This window comes from Bos indicus x Bos taurus, chromosome 10 (assembly GCF_003369695.1).
Source record: "Bos indicus x Bos taurus breed Angus x Brahman F1 hybrid chromosome 10, Bos_hybrid_MaternalHap_v2.0, whole genome shotgun sequence".
NCBI classification, from domain to species: domain Eukaryota; kingdom Metazoa; phylum Chordata; class Mammalia; order Artiodactyla; family Bovidae; genus Bos; species Bos indicus x Bos taurus.
Window position 1 is genome coordinate 78,823,483 of NC_040085.1, and position 20,389 is coordinate 78,843,871.

At 43.1% G+C, this 20,389-nt stretch overlaps 1 protein-coding gene across 1 annotated transcript; it reads left to right on the forward strand.

Annotated features, from left to right (window-relative positions):
• The first annotated feature begins 342 nt into the window (after positions 1-342).
• On the forward strand, positions 343-14,152 carry LOC113899084 (acyl-coenzyme A thioesterase 1-like). The gene is made up of 3 exons (XM_027552374.1): positions 343-1,340; positions 11,055-11,257; positions 12,726-14,152. Exons 1-3 carry the CDS (start codon positions 884-886, stop codon positions 13,329-13,331), a joined length of 1,266 nt encoding a protein of 421 aa, XP_027408175.1. The 5' UTR covers positions 343-883; the 3' UTR covers positions 13,332-14,152.
• Positions 14,153-20,389: the final 6,237 nt, after the last annotated feature.

Consider the following 20,389-nt stretch of genomic DNA (forward strand, 5'->3'; position numbering starts at 1 on the left):
TATATTCTGCTTCTATTAGGTCCATACCATTTCTGTCCTTTATTGTGCCCATCTTTGCATGAAATGTTCCCTTGGTATCTCTAATTTTCTTGAAGAGATCTCTAGTCTTTCCCATCCTATTGTTTTCCTCTATTTCTTTGCATTGATCACTGAGGAAGACTTTCTTAGCTCTTCTTGCTATTCTTTGGAACTCTGTGTTCAAATGGGTATATTTTTCCTTTTCTCTTTTGCCTTTAGCTTATCTTCTTTTCTCAGCTATTTGTAAGGCCTTCTCAGACAACTATTTTGCCTTTTTGCATTTCTTTTCTTGGGGATGGTCTTGATCACTGCCTCCTGTACAATGTCAGGAACCTCCATCCATAGTTCTTTAGGCAGAACTATGAACTAAAGTCAGCTCTAATCCCTGGAATCTATTTGTAAAAGATTTGATTTAGGTCATACCTGAATGGTCTAGTGGTTTTCCCTACTTTCTTCAATTTAATTCAATGACTGATTGTTTTTTAAAGCTGTCCTTTCCCTTTTGTTGGAATTTTGCCTAAATCCACTAATCTCTGATTTCACAAAGGAACCAGTTTAAGGCAGAGAAGAGGCGTCGGTGGGCGGGCAGATTCGTGTTCTGGACAGCAAGACATTCCTGTGCGTCCTGTCCTGGCCCGGGTGAACAATCTGGTGGTTTTAACCTCAGACGACTTGGGCGCACAAGGTCCACAGACCTGAAGCCCCGGGACGTTCCAAAGGCGGCTCAGTCACGAAACTTATCTTGGCTCCAGACCACGCCTGATCTCGTCGTGTCTCCGGGCGCGCCCCAGTCGCCCTGAGACAAAACTCCAGCAGCCGTCCGCGCTTCCTCATTTAGAGTACGGACGGAGGCTGTGCGTCTGGAATGACAGTGACCGTGATGCTGGAGCCGGCCGGCCGCTGCCGCTGGGACGAGCGCGTGCATATCACCGTGAGCGGCCTGGCGCCGCAGCAGCCGGTCACGCTGCGCTCGTCCCTGCGCGACGAGAAGGGCGCGCTCTTCAGGGCCCACGCGCGCTACTGCGCCGACGCCGCCGGCCTGCTGGACCTGGAGCGCGCGCCCGCGCTGGGCGGCAGCTTCGCGGGGCTCGAGCCCATGGGGCTCTTCTGGGCTCTGGAGCCCGAGAAGCCCTTGCTGCGCCTGGTGAAGCGGGACGTGCAGACGCCCTTCGTCGTGGAGCTGGAGGTGGTCGACGGCCACGAGCCCGGGGCCCAGCGACTCCTGGGCCGGGCGGTGCACGAGCGCGACTTCCTGGCCCCCGGCGTGCGGCGCGAGCCGGTGCGCGCGGGCCGGGTGCGCGCCACGCTCTTCCTGCCGCCAGGTGAGCCGTCAGTATCCCTAACTGTTGATCTGTCCCTGTGCGAGAGGAAGGCAATAAGTAGGTAGCTCCCAGCATTCCAAAAGTACGTGGGGCTTGAAACTTTGCAGGAGACAGGACTGGACCGTTCGTTCGCTGTGGAGGTGATTACTCTGTTCCGGAACAGAGGTCAGGAAAGAGATCACAAGGAAAGGGAGAAAAGATAGTTGTGATGAAAAAAAAAATTTTTTTTATACGTAATTCCCAGTTTTTAAAGTTTTCTTTCCAAATCTCTCAATTTTACAACTTTGCTTCTTAACTCCCACCATATATTAAAAGATTTAAGAAAATTAGGGGCCTTTCCTGGTGGCTCAGTGGTAAAGAATCCACCTGGGGCACAAGTTCGATCCCTGATGGGGGAAGATTCCATATGCCTCCAGAGCAGCTGGTTCTGTGTACTACATCTATTGAGCCTGTGTTTCACAAGAGAGGCTACCGCAATGAGGGGCCAGCGTACTAGAGAGATTAGACCCCACTCACCACAACTAAAGAAAAACCCACCCAGCAACAAGGACCCAGCACAGTCCAAAAAAAAAAAAAAAAATTTAAGAAAATTAGCATGAAGGAGGAAAGCCTCTTGTTATCCACTGGAGATCTTTTGATATTGTTTAATTTGACCATTACATAAAAACAACCAGTGAAACTGTTAAAAGATGGTTATCTTCATTAAGAATCAGGCAAATGCAAAATAAAACTGATCTCAATGGGAGGGCAGTGAGCTTTCCTGAAGAGAGATCTTAGTTCCCTGTCCAGGAGCTGAACCTGGGTAACTTGGATGAAAACCAAGAGTCCTAACCACTAGACCACCAGGGGCTAGAGGCAAAGTGGCCCTCCCTGGCTCTTGCCACTGTTTGAAAGCAAGAATGTTTCAAGGAGACAAAAACTGTAAAAACGGGTATAAAGGTTATTAGAGACACAGCCCAAAGTATGGGAGAGCATAGGCAGAAACAGATTGTTTATTTAAGACAGAATCAAGGCAGAAATGCACACTCGAAGAGGAGTGTGGGCATCCTGAGTGAGGTGCACACGAAGTCAAAAACTAGGCAGAAATGTACACCTGGAGGGAATCCGTATAGGCGTCCTCTCTAAAGAGGAAGCGCGCAGTGAGTCAGAAGTCAGAAGCTCAGCAGAGATACACACCAGGAGAGGAATGTAGACGTCCTGAGTAAGGAGAAGCACGGTAAGTTAGAATTCAGGTAGAGATGTACACCCAAAGAAAAAAGGGTATGGGCATCCTGAGTGAGGAGCATAGGATAGAGCTGATGTAAATCACTTACGTAAGACAGTCCTTCCTGTTCGTTGTTTCCCTTTGGTCAATTGTCTCTTCGCTTTAGTAGAGCTCAGCTTCTGCCACTTGCTTTGTCTGTGGAGTGTCTGGTGAGAACAAAGCTCGAATTTTACTCCACTTGACAAACACCAGGTGTCCAGTCCAGAGACCCTCTGTCTCCTTCCTCAGAACTACACACTACATTTCACACCCTCATAATTTAGAAGTCTAACATTGCCAATATTTGACCAGTATGTGGAGGAAAAGGAACTTCCATGTAGTGGTAAGAGAAATACAGTTACTCATCTACTCTGGAAAAAAATTGCTTTTACTTAGTAAGTTGACTATGTCATTCTACTCTTGGTACACCAGTAGGGATTTATGTTTCTAAGAGCAAATTCAACAGAAACAGCCCAAATGTCCAACAATAATAAAACTGATGCATAAATTGAGATATATTTACAGCACAAAAGTGACTGAACTAGAGTCACAGGAACCAACAGGATGAACCTCAAAAACAGTGCTGAATGAAATGTCAAGTTCCTGAAGAACACATTCAGTAGCATTACATTCAGATACAATTTTTTAAAAGGGCAAACCAAACAAACTGCCACTTAAAATGTGCTTCCAAGTGGTAAGAATGTAAAAAAATCAAGAGACTGATAAATTTAGAATAGTGGAAAGTGAGGGAAGAGAAATGGGAACTCACAGGGCTTTGATGGTTAGAACTGAATTATTTCTTAAAGTTCTGGGTATAAACTACTTGCTTTATAATTATTCCTTAAAAATTGCACATTACATACAAACTTTTATGTAAATAATTAAAATGTGAAATAACTAGAAGCATACACGTAGGTAGCTTTTTGAGTCTAGCATAACACACTTGAGATTCGTTTGTGTTGCTCCATGCGTTTGCTAGTTCCTTCTTGTATCTTACACGTTTCCATTATATGGATGTGCCACAGTTTGTTAATTCATTAGCCAGGTGCAGGACATTTGAGTTTTGAGTCTTTGGAGATTATGAATAAAGTCACTGCAAACACTTGAATCCATGTTTCTGTGTGAACATAAGCTTTCATTTTTTGGGGTAAATACCTGGAAGTGAGGTTATACTGGGTCATAACCTAAGTGTATGTTTAAATTTATAAGAACTTGGTCAGTTGTTTTCCAGGGTGATTGTTTCATTTTGCATCCTCACTGTTGCCCTTAAAAATAAAAGTTAGTTACTGGACTAGCAAAAACTGGGTTAACTTGGGAATAACAGAGAATTGTAATTTGGCAGAAGCATGCTATGGCAAAAACTGTAGGCAAGTCCAACAGAACAAGGAGAGGAATGCTATTTTACAGAGAAAAAGAAGGAAGTCGGGAGCTGTTGTTTTGAACAAAAATCCATCAAAGAAAAGAGTTTGGGGTGTCGACAATTTTTCATTGCTGAATTGCTGGGGTAGTCAATTTCTTGGAGGGGAGGCAATATACATCTTTTTCTGTTGGGGCCTGTAATTGATGATTCTTTCCTGTTGATGATCCTTCTGTTGTGATCTATAAGGGACAATTATTCCTACAATTGATGTGGAGTGGTACTGCATGGCAGTTCTCCAGTTCTGTCCTCCTGACTCCATTTTGGTGAGGTTTCCTTTTATTAATTTTCACATTTCTCCCTTTTAATTAAGATTTTTCTCCAAAAACACCACCAATCAAGAGTCAGTGGTCTTTTGTCCTTCAATGTCTGGAAGAACCTTTCCTAGCTGTCATGTCCCTTGTTAGAAACTGCACAAATTAGAAACTTACTGAGGTCACATTTGAGTAACAAGGAGGGGTAGGAGGGAGAACTTTCCAGCACTTTGCATCTATAGTCCATATTTATCAAGACCCTAAGTAATAGGGTACATACACCATTTGGGGTACATTGTTTTTACAAAGGTCTAGTGGGCAACAAGTACAGAATCAAAAATAACAGGACAATTCCAAACTGTAGGCTGAAGGTAGCCAGCTGAACAAATACTTGTCTTTGTTCAGTTACTAAATCATGTCTGACTCTTTTGCAACCCCATGAACTATAGCCTGATAGGCTCCTCCATTTATGGGATTTCTCAGGCAAGAGTACTGGAGTCAGTTGCCATTTCTTTCTCCAGGGGAATCTTCCAACCCAGGGATCACACCCGGGTCTCTTGCATTGATTCGCAAGTGGGTTCTTTACCACTGAGCCGCTAGGGAAGCCCCAGGCACTTATTCTGATTTCGAGGCGTAAAGTTCTCCCTATGGAAGTGAACCTAGAATCACAGATGTCTCCTGGAAGTCCCCATTTAAACCTAGAATCACAGATGTCTCCTGGAAGTCCCCATTTAAAACAGCCATGAGAGCAAAATAGAATAGTGAATACAATAAGAGCACACAAAATCGAAAAGAATTAATCCAGTGCATTTGGGAAGATATACTGCAGGTATAAACACAAAGCAATAGCTAATGAACTCTTCATGAAGACAGCAAAACTTCAAAGATATTTTAAAAACAGTAGTGTAATCTCAAAAGAACTCTTTGGAAACAAATATGTTATCAGTAAGTAGCATGGTATGTAAGGTTGCAAGTTCAGTTATCCTGAATTCGGATAAGAATCCAGTCAGTTATCAGTCCAAATAAAAAAAAAGACATGTGAATCTTGAACTTTCTAATAGTCTTGTCCCTGACATTTTGGCAAAGATGTCTGGTCAGATGGTATCTGCTTTGGTTCTGGGAAGTCTTTGCTTTCAGGTCATCCTCTGGTGTGAGGTTCAGTCAGGGTTTGGTGCCCTCTTGAGACGTGTCATGTGAAATGAAGAGCCTGTTCCCCGGAGTTTGGCAGCACAAGAGTTGGTTAGCAGAACCTGAAAGTGCCCTTTCCAGTGAGATTAAATGAGACTTTTTGGAGGTATCTTTTCCAGCAAATGAAATCTCTAAAGTACAAGATATGATGCTTAAGGTCTTCATCTCCTGGGAGGGTTCTGTGACAAGACTGCTCTATCAAAGCATGTTTATTTTTAATGGAAGCAACTAGGCCTTTACACTACGATGTATACTTTTTTTATCAGCTGTGAATCAAAAGATGCAGGGGTCAGGTATATTGGATGTCTTGTGACTTTCTCAAAGGGTGAGAGTTTTTGAGTTCCAAAGGGGATGGAACTGAGATTTAGAAGGACCAACAGCAATGCTTTGGCCAAGGTATTTGGAGGGTTTTACAAATTTTGCCAATTGAGTCTTAAAGTGCCCTTAGTTTGTTTGACTTACCCTGAGGATTGAGAATAAGCACAGTGAAAGTGTTGTGAAACCAGCCAAACAGCACAGACTTATTGAAGTACTTGACCAGTTAAACAGGTTAACTGGTTAAACAGGTTAACTGGTTGCCCTGATCTCTAGGCAGTTCAAGAGGGCTTCCTCAGGAAGGGATAATCTTTTACTAACAGAATTTTAGGAATTTTCCAACAAAGGTCCATCTAGTCAAAGCTATGGTTTTTCCAGTAGTCATGTATGGATGTGAGAGTTGGACTATAAAGAAAGCTGAGCACCGAAGAATTGATGCCTTTGAACCGTGGTGTTGGAGAAGAGTCTTGAGAGTCCCTTGGGCTGCAAGGAGATCAAACCAGTCAATTCTAAAGGAAACCAATCTGGAATATTCATTAGAAGGACTGATGCTAAAGCTGAAACTCCAATACTTTGGCCACCTGATGGGAAGAACTGACTCATTAGAAAAGACCTTGATGCTGGGAAAGATTGAAGGCAGGAGAAGGGACAACAGAGGATGAGATGGTTGGATGGCATCACTGACTCGATGGACATGAGTTTGAGCAAATTCTGGGAGTTGGTGATGGGTAGGGAAGCCTGGCGTGCTGCAGTCCATGGGGTCGCAAACAGTTGGACATGACTGAATGACTGAACTGAACAGAATTTTAGCTATAGAAGAAACAGTGACCTGTCTACAGGGGAAGGTTTCACTCCAGTGAGAAAAATACAAACCATGACTAAAACATATTTAGTTTTGTGAGACAGAGGAAGCTGAATGAAATCCATTTGCAAAACTCCCATGTTCCATCAGATAATTCAGTGGCCAGGAGTTGTGCAAACAGGTTTTCCTGGATTCTAGCTTGAACAGGTTGGACAAGTGAGGTGCAGGCACTTTTTGTGGCCTTATTTTTCCCCACTGATATTTGCTTGTGAATGCTATCATTTTGTCAGTAGACTAATGGTTTAATGTGTGCACAGAGGTAAGTAGTGGGAATTTTTGAATTTCTGGTAAGACCAGATTGTTGGCTTTTTTTAAAGTAAAGTATGTAGGGACTGGGCCATAAGAGAAGTATTTGGAATCCATTTTTGACAGTGGGCAGCTAGCTCAAGAAAACCTCATAATTGGCACTTAATTGTAGATTTCCAGATGTACAGGATGCCCCAGATCTACCTAGAACCAAAAGGAATCTGTTTTCCATAATCAGGTGCCCTAAATATCCAACTTGCATTGGAGGAACCTGTAGTTTTTTTTAGAGACTTTCTGTCCTTTGAAGACTGAAAAAGGTGGATGCTCTGTTGCCATGAAGAGTTTTACAGAGAGCAGAGAAGCAAATCATTCATCTACTGTGACAAAGTAAAGCCTGCAGAAAGGTTTATATCACCCAAATCAGCTTTTAAGACTTGTAAAAAGTAAGAGGAACTGTCTGTGAAAGCCTGGGACATTGCTGTCCAGGTGAATTGCCTTTTTTCCTACATGAAAGCAAACATGCATTCACTCACCTCATCAATTAAAACACTAAAGAACACACTGTATAAATCAGTTATGGTGAAAAAGTTGCTTTCATTGGGACTAGATATCAGTAGTGTTTGGGGCTTAGGAACAACAAGGCGACAAGGGATAACCATGTTTTTTTGCTCATAACTCTTGGACCAACTTCTCGCCCGATGTATTGGGTTTTCTTATAGCGTAAATGGGCTTCTCAGGTGGCACAGTGGTAAGGAACCTGCCTGCCAATGCAGGAGACCTGAGTTCAATCCCTGGGTCAGGAAGATCCCCTGGAGAAGGAGATGGCAACCCACTCCAGTGTTCTTGCCTGGGAAATCCCATGGACAGAGGAGCCTGGCAGGCTGCAGTCCATGAGGCTGCAAAGAGTCAGAAGCAACTGAGCACACACAATCTAAATAGCAGTGTTCCAGGGACTAGTACAGGGGATAATGAGGCCCTGAGAATTTTAATCCTCTATTATAGGTTTGATGCCTTGCAGGAATTCTTTATTTCTAGGATACTGATTGACTCAGGGAGAAGTTTGAACGTTGTTTGAATTCAACATTCAACATCTGTTTGAATGTTGATAGAAGTTGCATTGTGGATTCCTCTAATATCAGCTGCAGATTTTACCTGTAAAGAGGATGATGGTAGCTATCAAACAGGGACAATTATCAGTGTTCTCCAGATTCAGCTACAGTGCCATCAAAAATGGAGCTAATAAAATATGTCAAAGTGAAACTATTAGTTGCTCAGTCATGTCCAACTCTTTGTGACTTCATGGACTATAGCTCACCAGGCTCCTCTGTCCATGGACTTCTTCAGGCAAGAATACTGGAGTGGGTTGCCATTCCCTTCTCTAGGGGATCTTCCCAACCCAGGGGTCAAACCCGCATTGCAGGCAGATTCTTTACTGTCAGAGCCACCAGGAAAACCATCAGAAATGGAGTCAATAAAAGATGTCAAAGGGTCACTTAATTTACTTGGTTGGCTATTCTGATTGCTACTGTCAGATTCCAGAATTATCTCTCTGTTTGGGGAGAGAAAAATTCCAGCATGATATTTTTCTAAGTCTCAGTCTAATAAATGAATAGGGGCAGAGGAACTCAGGAGAAAAGGGTGTATTCTGTCAAGGAAACAAAAGGAAATAGGTTCAGAGACAGGAACTTCTTGAGATTCATTAGAGATTCCAACTAATTGAACTATTTTAGAACTCCAAAGCAGGGGCTGCTTTACAGAAGTACTAGGAGTGTAGCTCTGGTGTCATTAAGGATAGAAAGAGCTTCATCCTTAATCTGGAGAAATGTTTCCGCAGGTGGATCAAGATGGAGGATTGGGAAGAGCCCCTGTAGTTCCTTGAAGCTCCATCATTCGAAATTAAGAGGACACTGGAAAGGCTGGCTAGAAGGCTGAAGGCACCTTGAGTGCTAAAATTCTTCAGTGTCCCGTGTCTTCCCAATAATAGGAGCAACTAGAGGGTTTGGGGCTCTATACCTTCATTTGCCAGAATTGAAAGTTAAGAAATCTAGTGATCTTTCTTATCAGTTGACTCATCTACCTTGCAAGTGAACTGATGTGCCAAATTAAATCTGGAGTGGATACAGTTTTCTCATTCCACCCTTCTTATTTCAAATAAAGAGGAACCTCCTGGCTCAGCACAAAAACAGAGTTAAAGGTTACCTGAGTGGATTCACCACCTGAGGGAAAACAGGAACTTCCTTTGCAAACAAATGAGAATTTGTCTGCTTTGCAAACATTCCGAGAACAATTCTAATTGTCATGAACAGGTTCATCAGATTTTTGTGTACAAGTTTGAATTTTGTTTCAATCAGTAGTTTTAGGAAAAGCTACTGTAACTGCTCAGTAGAGGTTTCCAGAAAATATTCTAGCATTTGGCCAAAAGTTAGGGGTTTTTCTAAATTCTGTTTGGGCTGTTCCCATCAGACAGCCTTAATCACATATTTGGGTTGACCCTCACCAATAAGCAGGTGGGCTAACTGATAAAAATCTAAGCAACCAGGTTGGGAAGTTTGAATAAAATGTGTTAGACTCTTCAGCAAACCTGTGAGGGTTCTCGGGTACTTTAGGAAACTCTTCAACTATGACTCCCAATTCAGCCTTAGTCTAGGGAACATAAGAAAGAAAAGGTTTATCTGGGTGCTCAGAAGACATAATTTTAGAAAGGCAGGTTCTGACAAGTTCAGAGGAGGAGGGAGTGGAGAGAAGTGCCAAGAGAAACAGAAAGTCAGTGAGAGCATTGGACTGGGGAAACTGAGGGTATAGAGGAGACCGAGGCAGTGCAGCAAGGGAGGAGGCGGTGGCACTGGACGGGGTGCCCGAGTACAGCAAGTGGCTGAAGGGAGCGGGAAAGAGAGGCCTCAGAAGCATTTTGACTCCTTCATTGTTCGTTTACCTCAGTTAATTTTGAAATTGTAATTTGCAGAGAAGTAATTCAAGATTGCCAGTAATGACTGGAAGCCTCAGAATGCCAATTAAACAGATGTCTAATTCAATTTTAAGAAAAGTAAGTTTGGGGAGCTCAAATGTTCCTCATAATGTTGATTGGTGTTCTCAAATATTTTTCAGTCCATTTAATTAGAAATGCACATGAGGGAAAAAAAAAAGAAATGCACATGAGGAGGGACCAAAGTTTTTAGATGTAAAACCAGCCGGGGTCCCAGAAAGGAGGGGGGCATTGTCAAAGCATTTTGATGACAGGGATCCCATTTCTTAAAGATTTTTCTCTAGAGCAAAAAGAAAAATTCCTAGACAGCAGAGTTCCAACAGGCACAGCCCAGTACCTAAAGAAATCAGACCAAAGACCAAAGGAATACTCTCAGAAAGGACAAAGCCTTTAAATAGATCGCAAATAAAGATTGGAGAACTCAAAATGCAGACAGTGGAGCTTGAAATCCAGGACAGACTTACCCTCAAACTCCAGGCTTGGCTAGAAGGCAGTGAGCACATGGACTCTGTGGGGATGAGCACCTGTGTCCTCACCAACCTGGGAGTTTGGGGGAGATCTCTTAGGATCCCACTTCCGAGCACCAAGTAATGTTGACCTTAAAACGGTTGTTTCACCAGCAAAAATGGGTTATTTCTAGAACACCAGAGAAGTGCAATTCAGGACAAGCAAGCCATGGCAAAAACCATAGGCAAGTTCAACAAATCAAAGAAGGGAATGTTACTTTATAGAGAAAAAGGAGGAAGGTGGGAGGGGTTGCTTCCAGTAGAAGTCTATAGGAGGTAAGTGACAGTTTAGGGCGATGATGGTTTCTCATTGGCTGAATTCCTGGGGTAGTCAATTTCTTGGAAGGGATGCAATGTACATCCTTTTTGTTGTTGTTGTTGAGGCCTGTGATTGATGATTCTTTCCTGTTGATTCTTGTGTTGTGATTTGTAATTGAAAATTCTTCCTATAATTGATGTGGAGTGGTACTCATAAAAGTAGTACATGTTCTTTGCAAAAATCTGTGGGGCTTTGAGGCCCTGGGTGTAGAGGGGAATGTGGGTTTAAACTATGCCACAGTCTGGACCTTTGAAGACCAGAGTTGTTTAGCATTTCTGATCATCAACAGAAAACTGTGACATCACCAAAGAGGCAAAAATGGCTTTTGACACCACAGCAAAGAGTTTCAAGTATAGTTTAACTCTGTTTTTTCTTCCCAAGAACCTGCGCCCTTTCCTGGGATTGTGGACATTTCTGCAGCTGGAGGTGGATTTCTGGAATATCGAGCTAGTCTGCTGGCTGGGAAGGGTTTTGCTGTGTTGGCGCTGGCTTATTATAACTATGAAGACCTCCCCAAAAGCCTACGACATGTCCACCTGGAGTACTTTGAAGAAGCTGTGAACTACCTGCTTAATCACCCTCAGGTTGGAACTTCTCTAGTTTCATGTTCTACATATCAGTTCTCCTTCTCTGAAAGGCTCTTGGTTTTCACAGAACTTGACAAATTCATGACAGCCACTATTTGCCCCCAACACACACTACCTTTCATAGTCACTTCTCCCAGACAGTTTCCATGCAATTAGATGTTATTGTTAGATTTCCTGCTGGTAAAAGTGTCCTAGTTGAAATTATGGAATTTTAAACTCCAGTATTTTATCATATTTCATTAAGAGCTCAACACATTGAGAACCCTCGGTTTGACCCAGGAAGTAAGAGGGGAAGGGGAAGTGATCACTCTCTCCAGAAGGCTGTCTCATTTAAATGTTTGTGTTTTACAATCCTCTCTTCCATGTGACCATCTGAGAGCAGAGTACTCACTTTTAACAAATCACCTAGTGGTAAAGGACCTGGGTAGTAAGAAATGTTTGAGGGTTCAGTATATCAGAGGATTAGAACATATACCTTGCTCAGGATATTAGAGGATTAATAGGATTGTTTATTTTATAATTCAATCAGAGCTCAAGGTAGATGAAAGCCTTGGAGCTCCTAGAGAAGGTGATGGGGTGTAGTGGAACCAGTATAATAGTGTATTTGATAGAGAAAAGTTAAATTTGAGGTTTGATTTTGCCAGTTGCTAGCTTCTTGACCTTGGGGCTTCTGTATCATACTCTCCAAAATTGGGATCACTATAATATCCCATTCCTAGTACCTTTATAAGGAATAAATAGTTGAAATCAGTCAAAAGTGCTATTGTAGAAACCATGATCCAAAAAAAATAGCTGTTGATAGGTCAATCAAAAGGCCATTTATAGCAGAAAAATTTGGTAATTGATGAGAACAATCTTTCTGGAATAGGGCAAACTCAAACTACACTGGAGGGGACTGAGCAGAGAATTAAGACAAGAAAGTGAATAACTACAGACAAAATTTCCCACAAGTTTTGCTGTGAAAAGGAGTACAAACTAGGGCAGAGTGGATTTGAGGTCAAGGGATTGTTATTAAGGGCTTCCCAGGTGGTGCTTTTGGTAAAGAACCTGCCTGCCAATGCAGGAGATACGAGACGGGGCGGGGGTGGGGTGGGGGGGCTCAGTTCCTGGGTCGGGAAGATCCCCTGGAGGAGGACATGGCAACCCACTCCAGTATTCTTGGCTGGAGAGTCCCATGGACAGGGAGAGAGGAAAAGACCATTGGAGGTTTGGTGGTCAAGGAACTTCAAGGCTAGAGTATTTCGTTGTCCTCCACTTGGCTGTTGAAGACACTAGGAATGGTGATGGAGAAATTGTGGAAAGCAAGGTACAACGAAAGGTTAAGTCAATATCCCAAGGCTGCAGACCTTGATAACTGGGAGAGCCCAGATTCAGGCACAGTTCCCCGACTCTCAAGTCCAGACACTACTGGCCACACTGCACTGTTCATGGACTCATTCTCCTTTTCCCTTTGACCTTTTCTCAGGTGAAGGGTCCAGGAGTTGGGCTGCTTGGGATTTCAAAAGGAGGCGAGCTCTGCCTCTCCATGGCTTCCTTCCTGAAGGGCATCTCTGCAGCCGTCATAATCAACGGCTCTGTGCACAATGTCTGGGGAACCTTACACTACAAAGGTGAGACTCTGCCGCCTGCGGGTTTCAACCAAAATCGAATCAAGATGACTAAAGATGGCTTTGTAGACATTGTGGAAGTCCTGAACAGCTCTTTGGAAGGACCTGACCAGAAGAGCTTCATTCCTGTGGAAAGGGCTGAGTGCCCCTTCCTGTTTCTTGTGGGTCAGGATGACCACAACTGGAAGAGTGAATTCTATGCTAACGAGGCCTCTAAACGCTTGCAGGCCCATGGGAAGGCAAAACCCCAGGTCATCTGTTACCCAGGCACGGGGCACTACATTGAGCCTCCTTACTTCCCCCTGTGCCCGGCTTCCCTGCACACCTTCGTGGGCACTCCTGTCATCTGGGGAGGGGAGCCCATGGCTCATGCCAGGGCCCAGGTAGATGCGTGGCAGCAGCTCCAGACTTTCTTCCATAAACACCTGAGTGGGGAAAAGGGGACAATTCCAGCCAAGCTGTGATCAAGGGAAGGACAGAACAGCTAGGAACAGCTGCCACAGTTAGTGTATACCAGTGTAGGTTTCTTCTGTTCAATAATTACTAGAGTTTTTCCTCTTCAGTGTTAAAGTGAAGTTACCAAGAAGCTTTTTAGATTTTTATAAATTACATACATTTTCAGTTGTTTGAGTGGAGAGTGATTCTACAGAAAATGAAACAAATGGCCAAAAAAACATAATTGACAAGGCTTTAACTCTGAAAGGAAAAGCTATAATACCCAGTTAATAGTACCTAGTACACAATTAGTGCTCCATAATTATTTGAATTATTTATTATTATAATTTAGTTTTTAATTAATAAATGATTACCTATTGTGGAAAAAAGAATACAAATATCAAAAACGTTATCAGATTTGAGTTTCTAATTTAAGAATGGAAGTGAACATCATAGCTGTAAATTAGTATACTAGTTAGATAACTACTTAGATGAAAACTACTAAAAATTTTCAAAGCAAATATGTTTTTAGTTCTTGAATCTTCTTGAATGAGGAAGAAGTCTCCTAGTGCAAATGTATTTTAATTACTTTTTTCATTTTCACATATGGACTTTGTGATTTAGTTGTTTTGAAAGCTGGTATAACATCATTTAGATGAATTTCATAAGTGACTTTAATATTGATTAGCATACAAATGAATGATTTAGTTTTGTATTACTTGATATAAATACACATTAAACTTACTAAACTTTTCTAAAGCTGAATGTGTTTAAAATAAAAGATACTTTAATTTATGATCATGGTATTTTGGTTTCTCAACTTTCTTTTTCAATAAAGCATCTTCTGACAGATGTTTTCTCTTGAAACTCAAAAACAGTGCTCCTTTTGCTTAGTCAGATTTTTCTTCGGTCCCACTGTGAGGCAGGTGTCATCTCCATTTTACAGATGAAGAAACCAAGACTCAGAAAAATTTTTGCATAGTACCTGTAGAGCAGGGGCTCAGTCTCCCCACATCCAGTTTCTTCTCTCTTTGTTAAGCTCATCCATGCTCTCTGCAGGGTAACAGCCCCAGCCACAGGGAAAGGAAGTGGCTCTTCTTCTACCTAAGTTTTCAGTGGATTTCCTGAACTTGTAGTGTGAGGGTAGGGGTGGTTTCAGGGCACTAATGTTGAAAGTGTAGATCTGGAACCTTGTTTAAATCCTTGCCTTTACCTAGTAGTATGGTTTTGCTGGAGCTGACAGGCAACTTAAAATGCCTACACCCCCTTCCCTTGATTATTAACAATGTGTATGTGATTTGCCCTCCTCCCTTCCTCTTTCCATGTTTCTCTTTCCACCACTTTCTGTAAATAGTTGAAGGAATCTCCCATTAATCAAGCTGGAGAGTCAGGCTTCTCTAGAGATTCTGGGGCTGATCTTGAGGGATAAAAGGCAGCAGCAGCAGAAATTTGGGGGCCAATAAATGACCAAGTGAAAATGCAAACCATATGTTTCAAAAGACACAAAGATGATTTCCTCTTTAAATTCTTGTTAGTAGGAGAATCTAACAAAAGGGGACTAGAGATGCCATAGGCTTATGTTCTGGAGGGAGATGTGAAATACTATGATGTGAAGATTAGAAAAGAATTCAGATAGTGGCCTTTGATATGGGTCTTAACAGATAGGATCTCTCTTTTTCTAAATCTAAAGTAATAAAAATTCATAGAAAACTTGGAAAATAGAGAAAATTATTCAGCAGAAAAGGAATTGCATATAATCCATTCGCTAGAAACTAACATACTTAACATGTCAGAATATTTCCATTTTCCTCTAGGCTTTTTGTTGTATGTATTGAGTTTTTACTCAAGTGTGCATCCTTTTTACTTTAATATCATATGGTGATTATTTTACCATGTTAGTATTATATTCTTCAAACACATGACTTTTTAAAAACAGTGATGTGTATTCTACTGATTGGTGCTACTACCCTTCATTTAATCAATCCTCTGTTGTTAGCCCTTGACATTGTTGATAGTTTTTCTTTATACAGTCTGTTCTGAGGTGAAGGGACATACACATGTATAAGTCTTTGTGTGTCACTGAGTATTTCTTTAAGAGAGATTCTTTGAAAGGAAATTATTATGCATACCAGAAATGACCAACTGCACCATCAAGGACACTGTATGAAACAGCCGTGTTGCCAACATTGGTGCAATATGTGTGTATGTGTGCCTTTGTGTCTAATCCTTTATAACTTTATTAATTTTATGGTTTGAAAAGATAATCTCGTATTACTGTACTTTTTTTGTTGTTGCTGTTAGTAAAGTTGAATATCTCCCCCTCTTATTGGGAAAATATCTGTATTCCTTTTAAACTACATTTCCCATTCCTTCAGAATGTTCTCCTATTTCTTTATGACCTACAGCAGCATTTGATTATGTATTACAGAAGTAAATAATTCTCATATATGTTGACCACATACATCATCTTGTTAGCTGCCATTTAAATTATGTGTGCGTGTGTTAATATATGTATGTGTTAAATTTTGCAAGATGAGTTGATGATGGAAGGTGGAAATGATAAGAAATATGTACCTGCCTGCACCTTTCTCCCAACTTCCAGCACAGAGTTCCTAAAACTCTTATAAATACCTAAGTGATAGCAGCACTAGTCGCATCTTCTGTTCTATTGAGGTGACTCTAAGTGGGCTCCTGGAGGGGGACTGCATGGGCACTAGTAACCAGAAAGACCAATCCATGATTAGAAGCTTGGAATTTTCAGCTGTCTCTCCCAATTTTCCAGAGAGACAAGGGGCCAGAAACTGAGTTAATAATTGAGCATGCCTATGTGAGGAAAGGGCTTCCCTGGTAGCTCAGCTAGTAAAGAATCCTCCTGCGACAGCACTGGGGACCCACTGGACAGATCAAGGCTAGAGGCGTGGGAGCAGTAGGAAGAGTCACAGATGAAACCAGGCGAGCAGGAACAAGACGCAGCCCCCGCCCAGACACACACAGGAGGAGCGTAGGGGAGGGTGACTCAGGGACAGGGAATGAAGGAGTAAAGGCCAGGTTCCTGGACAGAAGGCACGTGGGCAGAGGGCATGTCTGGACCACAGAGGGAAGGTCCTGGGGACCCGGATGGGCAGTGTGCCCAGAAGATGAGGTGGAGAACTGCAGTGGGGGAAGCCGGGACAGTGCACTCCTCCACGGGCAGGTGCTCAGTGGCTGAGGGAGGCTCTCCTAGAACAAGGGGACACGCGCCCCCGAAGGAACAGACACAGAGGAGGAAGGGGAGAGCTGGGCGCCGCCAGAGAAGCAAGCTGGGTGTGAGAGGGCCCCAGCAGCTCCCCAGCCGCAGCCCGGGCTGGGCGCTGACACCCCGCTGCCTTGCAGTCTGTGCGTTCCCCTACCTGCTGGCCTTCACCACCGACTCCATGGAGATCCGCCTGGTGGTGAACGGGAACCTGGTCCACACGGCCGTCGTGCCTCAGCTACAGCTCGTGGCCTCCAGGTCGGATATCTACTTCACAGCAACTGCATCAGCGAACGAGGTCTCATCCGGAGGCAGCTCCAAGGGGGCCAGTGCCCACAATTCTCCTCAGACACCCCCAAGCCGCGATACTCCAGTGTTTCCTTCTTCCCTGGGGGAAGGTGAAATTCAGTCCAAAAATCTGTACAAGATTCCACTCAGAAACCTGGTGGGCAGAAGCATCGAGCGGCCTCTGAAATCACCCTTAGTCTCCAAGGTCATCACCCCACCCACCTCCATCGGCATTGGCATCGCGGCCATTCCTGTCACTCACTCCTTGTCCCTGTCCCGCATGGAGATCAAAGAAATAGCAAGCAGGACCCGCAGGGAGCTGCTGGGCCTCTCTGATGACGGTGGATCCAGGTCAGAAGGAGCACCAAAGCCCAAGTCAAAGGCCCGGAAGCGGCTGGAAGAAAACCAAGGAGGCCCCAAGCCAGGGACGGTGCGGTCCACTAGCAGTGACAGGATCACATCGAGCTCCCTAGAAAGTCCTTCCACTTCCGAAGCTAATCCCAATGGGCGTTACCAGTCGACCAGCTCCGACCCAGACCCTGTGGCCGAGCAAGAAGGCAGCCCTGTCTGGGGCAGCTGCCCCTTTCAGCTCACCGCTTTCTCGGATGAAGACATGATTGACTTGAAGTAAACAGAGTCCCAATCGAGTTTGCCATGTTTAATTTTCTTACAGAGGTTTATACTCTTTAGCCAGTTCTGACATCATTTCTCAACAAAATGTGGCTTTTAGCCTGTCCATGATCTATCGGACCAAACCTTCTGCACCCTTGGCCTGTTTGGGTCACTCTCCAATGTCCGGTGCCATCTTTCTTGACCTTTATTTCTTTCTGTTCAGGAACCATCAGTTCCCTTGTAATAAAGGTGGTAGATTTCATTGAGGTTTTAGATTGAAACTTTGAATAAATCAAAAATATTCATTCTTAAAAAAAAAAAAAAAAAAAAAAGAATCCTCCTGCAATGCAGGAGACCCTGGTTTGATTCCTGGGTCGAGAAGTGCTCCTGGAGAAGGGATAGGCTACCCACTCCAGTATTCTTGGATTTCCAAGGTGGCTCAGACAATAAATAATCTGACCCCAATGTGGGAGACCTGAGTAAGATCCCTGGTTTGGGAAGATCCCCTGGAAAAGGGCATGGCAACCCAGTTCAGTATTCTTGCCTGAAGAATCTCCATGGACAGAGGGGCCTGGCAAGCCACAGTCCATGGGGTCGCAAAGAGTTGGACATGATTTAGCAACTAAGCATATGTGAGGAAGCCTCCACAAAAATCCCAATAGTACAGGGTTTGGAGAGCTTTCAGTTTGGTGAACACATCCACACTGCTAGGGAGACATACCTCAGCTCCACAGGGACAAAAGCTCCTGCACTGGGACTCTCTCAGACCTCGCCCAATGGAACTCTTCATCTGGCTGTTCCTCTGTATCCTTTATCATATTCTTCAATAAGGTAGTTGATGTATGGGTTTCCCTGAGTTTGGCAAGCTGCTCTGGCAAATCAGTAGAACCTGAAGAAGGGGTTGTAGAGACCTCAGATTTATAGCCTAATTACACAGAGATTGTGGGTACCCTGAGGACCTACTACTTGCAATTGGCACCTAGGGTGGGGTGAGAGCAGTGATGTGGGACTGAGACCTTAACCTCAGGGAACTGACACCATCTCCAGGTAGACAGTGTTAGAACTGAATTAAATTCTAGGACATCAGATGGTTGTCTCAAAGATTTACACCACACATATGGTGACCGGAAGTGTCAGAAATGCAGTGTTCTGAGTAGTAAAGGAGTCACACAGAAAAGAGACACAGGAGGAGAACAGTAGGTTTTCCCTAATATACACAAGACATTTTAGGAAGTGGAAATGATTGCTGAGATACACAATTCAGTTGATGAGCTCAGAAACAAAACAGACATGGCTAGCAGTCAAATTAGGATTCATAAGAAGACTTAAGAAATCTCTCACAATTTCCAGAAATAAGAGGTAGGATATGTATGAGAAAAAAATTAAGGCATAGAAGACTGTAAACCACAATCTGTTCTACTAGCAGCAATGGTCTTGGTTTTGAATTAACAAATAACAGAATAGGCTTCACCAAGCACCAAGTTTACTTAGATTTAAAAATTCAGGACAAGAGAAAACACAACCACAGTATAAAGTCATCATGCTCTCAGGAAGCATGTGCTCACACAAGATGAGGCTGAATATTGTGTAGACAACTTTTGGCTTCAGATTAAAAGGCTCTATACAGAAGTGAATAGAAAGTCGTTAAAAATTTCCAACGGTGTACTGAAGAATTAATACTAACAAACAAGAGCCTGGCTTTTACCCTTGGCCACCAGAAGGCTTCCCGATGGCTCAATGGTAAAGAATCTGCCCGTCAGTGTAGGAGACTCCGGTTCAATAGTGGATCAGGAAGATCTCCTGGAGGAAGGCATAGCAACTCACTCCAGTGTTCTTGCTGGGAAAACCCAGGGACAGAGGATCCTGGCAGGTTAGAGTCCATGGGGTCGCAAAGAGTCAGGCACGACTGAGCAGCCCTGGCAAACTAACATAGAGCAAATTGATCTACAGATTCAATCTAACCTCCATCAAAATTCCAGCAAGTTTCTTTGCAGAGACTGGTATGTTGATCTTAAAATTCCTATGGAAACTCAAGAAACCCATAATCTTGACAAAGAATAATAAAACTGGAAAACTCACAATGACCAATTTTAAAACTTGCTAGAAAGCAACACTAATTAAAACAATGCAGTACATGCAAAAGAATAGACAAAAAGATCAATGGAATAGAAATGAGATTCCAGAAATAAATCCTGACATTTACCACACTTACAGTCAATTGATTTTTGACAAGAAAATTCAAGGGAGAAAGAATGGTCTTTTCAACAAATTGTGTTGACACAATAGAATATCCATATGAAAAGAATGAATTTCAATCCTACCTCACAGCAAACACAAGAATGAACTCAAAATTGATTACAAGTGTAAATGTAAGAGATATAGATGCAAATCTTTGTAACTCTGGATTAGATAATGGTTTGACATCAAAGCATAAGCAAAAACAGAAAAAATAAATGAATTGGACATCAAATTTATGCACCAAAGGATACTGTTAGGTAGTGAGAATATGAAAAAGGAGTCCAGAATGATGGTGGCTAAAAGACAAGGGAGGGAAAAGCCCACGAAAATAAAATAAAGGGAGGTCCGAGGAGAGGACCAGAGTGAGGACCTCAGGTAGAACAAACAGCACTCCTGGCTAGCCCAATTTACATAGGGCAGGCCAGGGGGAGGGAAAAACACATAAAAAGAGGAGCCAAAGTGCCGGGGCTCTCTCTCCCGCGTGCACGCACTCTCTCTCTCTCTTCACGTCTTTTGGGTCGGCATGCCCTCACGCCTCGAGGATGTATTTTCCTTTTATTTTCTAAATAAAACTGACCTGTAACACAGAACTGTAACACTGATCTGTCTGAGAGCTGTGACACAGTCTGTCCGAGAGCTGAGATATGTTCTGTCCGAGGGCTTTAACGTCTGTCACTTCAAATTTTTGTTGTGATGAGACAGCACCGAGGAAATGAC

What these genes read in the sequence shown, in the direction of transcription:
- LOC113899084 (XM_027552374.1), top strand. Translation starts at nt 884, where the DNA reads ATGACAGTGACCGTGATGCTGGAGCCGGCCGGCCGCTGCCGCTGGGAC. An exon ending in CACGCTCTTCCTGCCGCCAG is followed by an intron (nt 1,341 to 11,054) that starts GTGAGCCGTCAG and finishes TTTCTTCCCAAG; the next exon opens with AACCTGCGCCCTTTCCTGGG. An exon ending in ACCTGCTTAATCACCCTCAG is followed by an intron (nt 11,258 to 12,725) that starts GTTGGAACTTCT and finishes ACCTTTTCTCAG; the next exon opens with GTGAAGGGTCCAGGAGTTGG.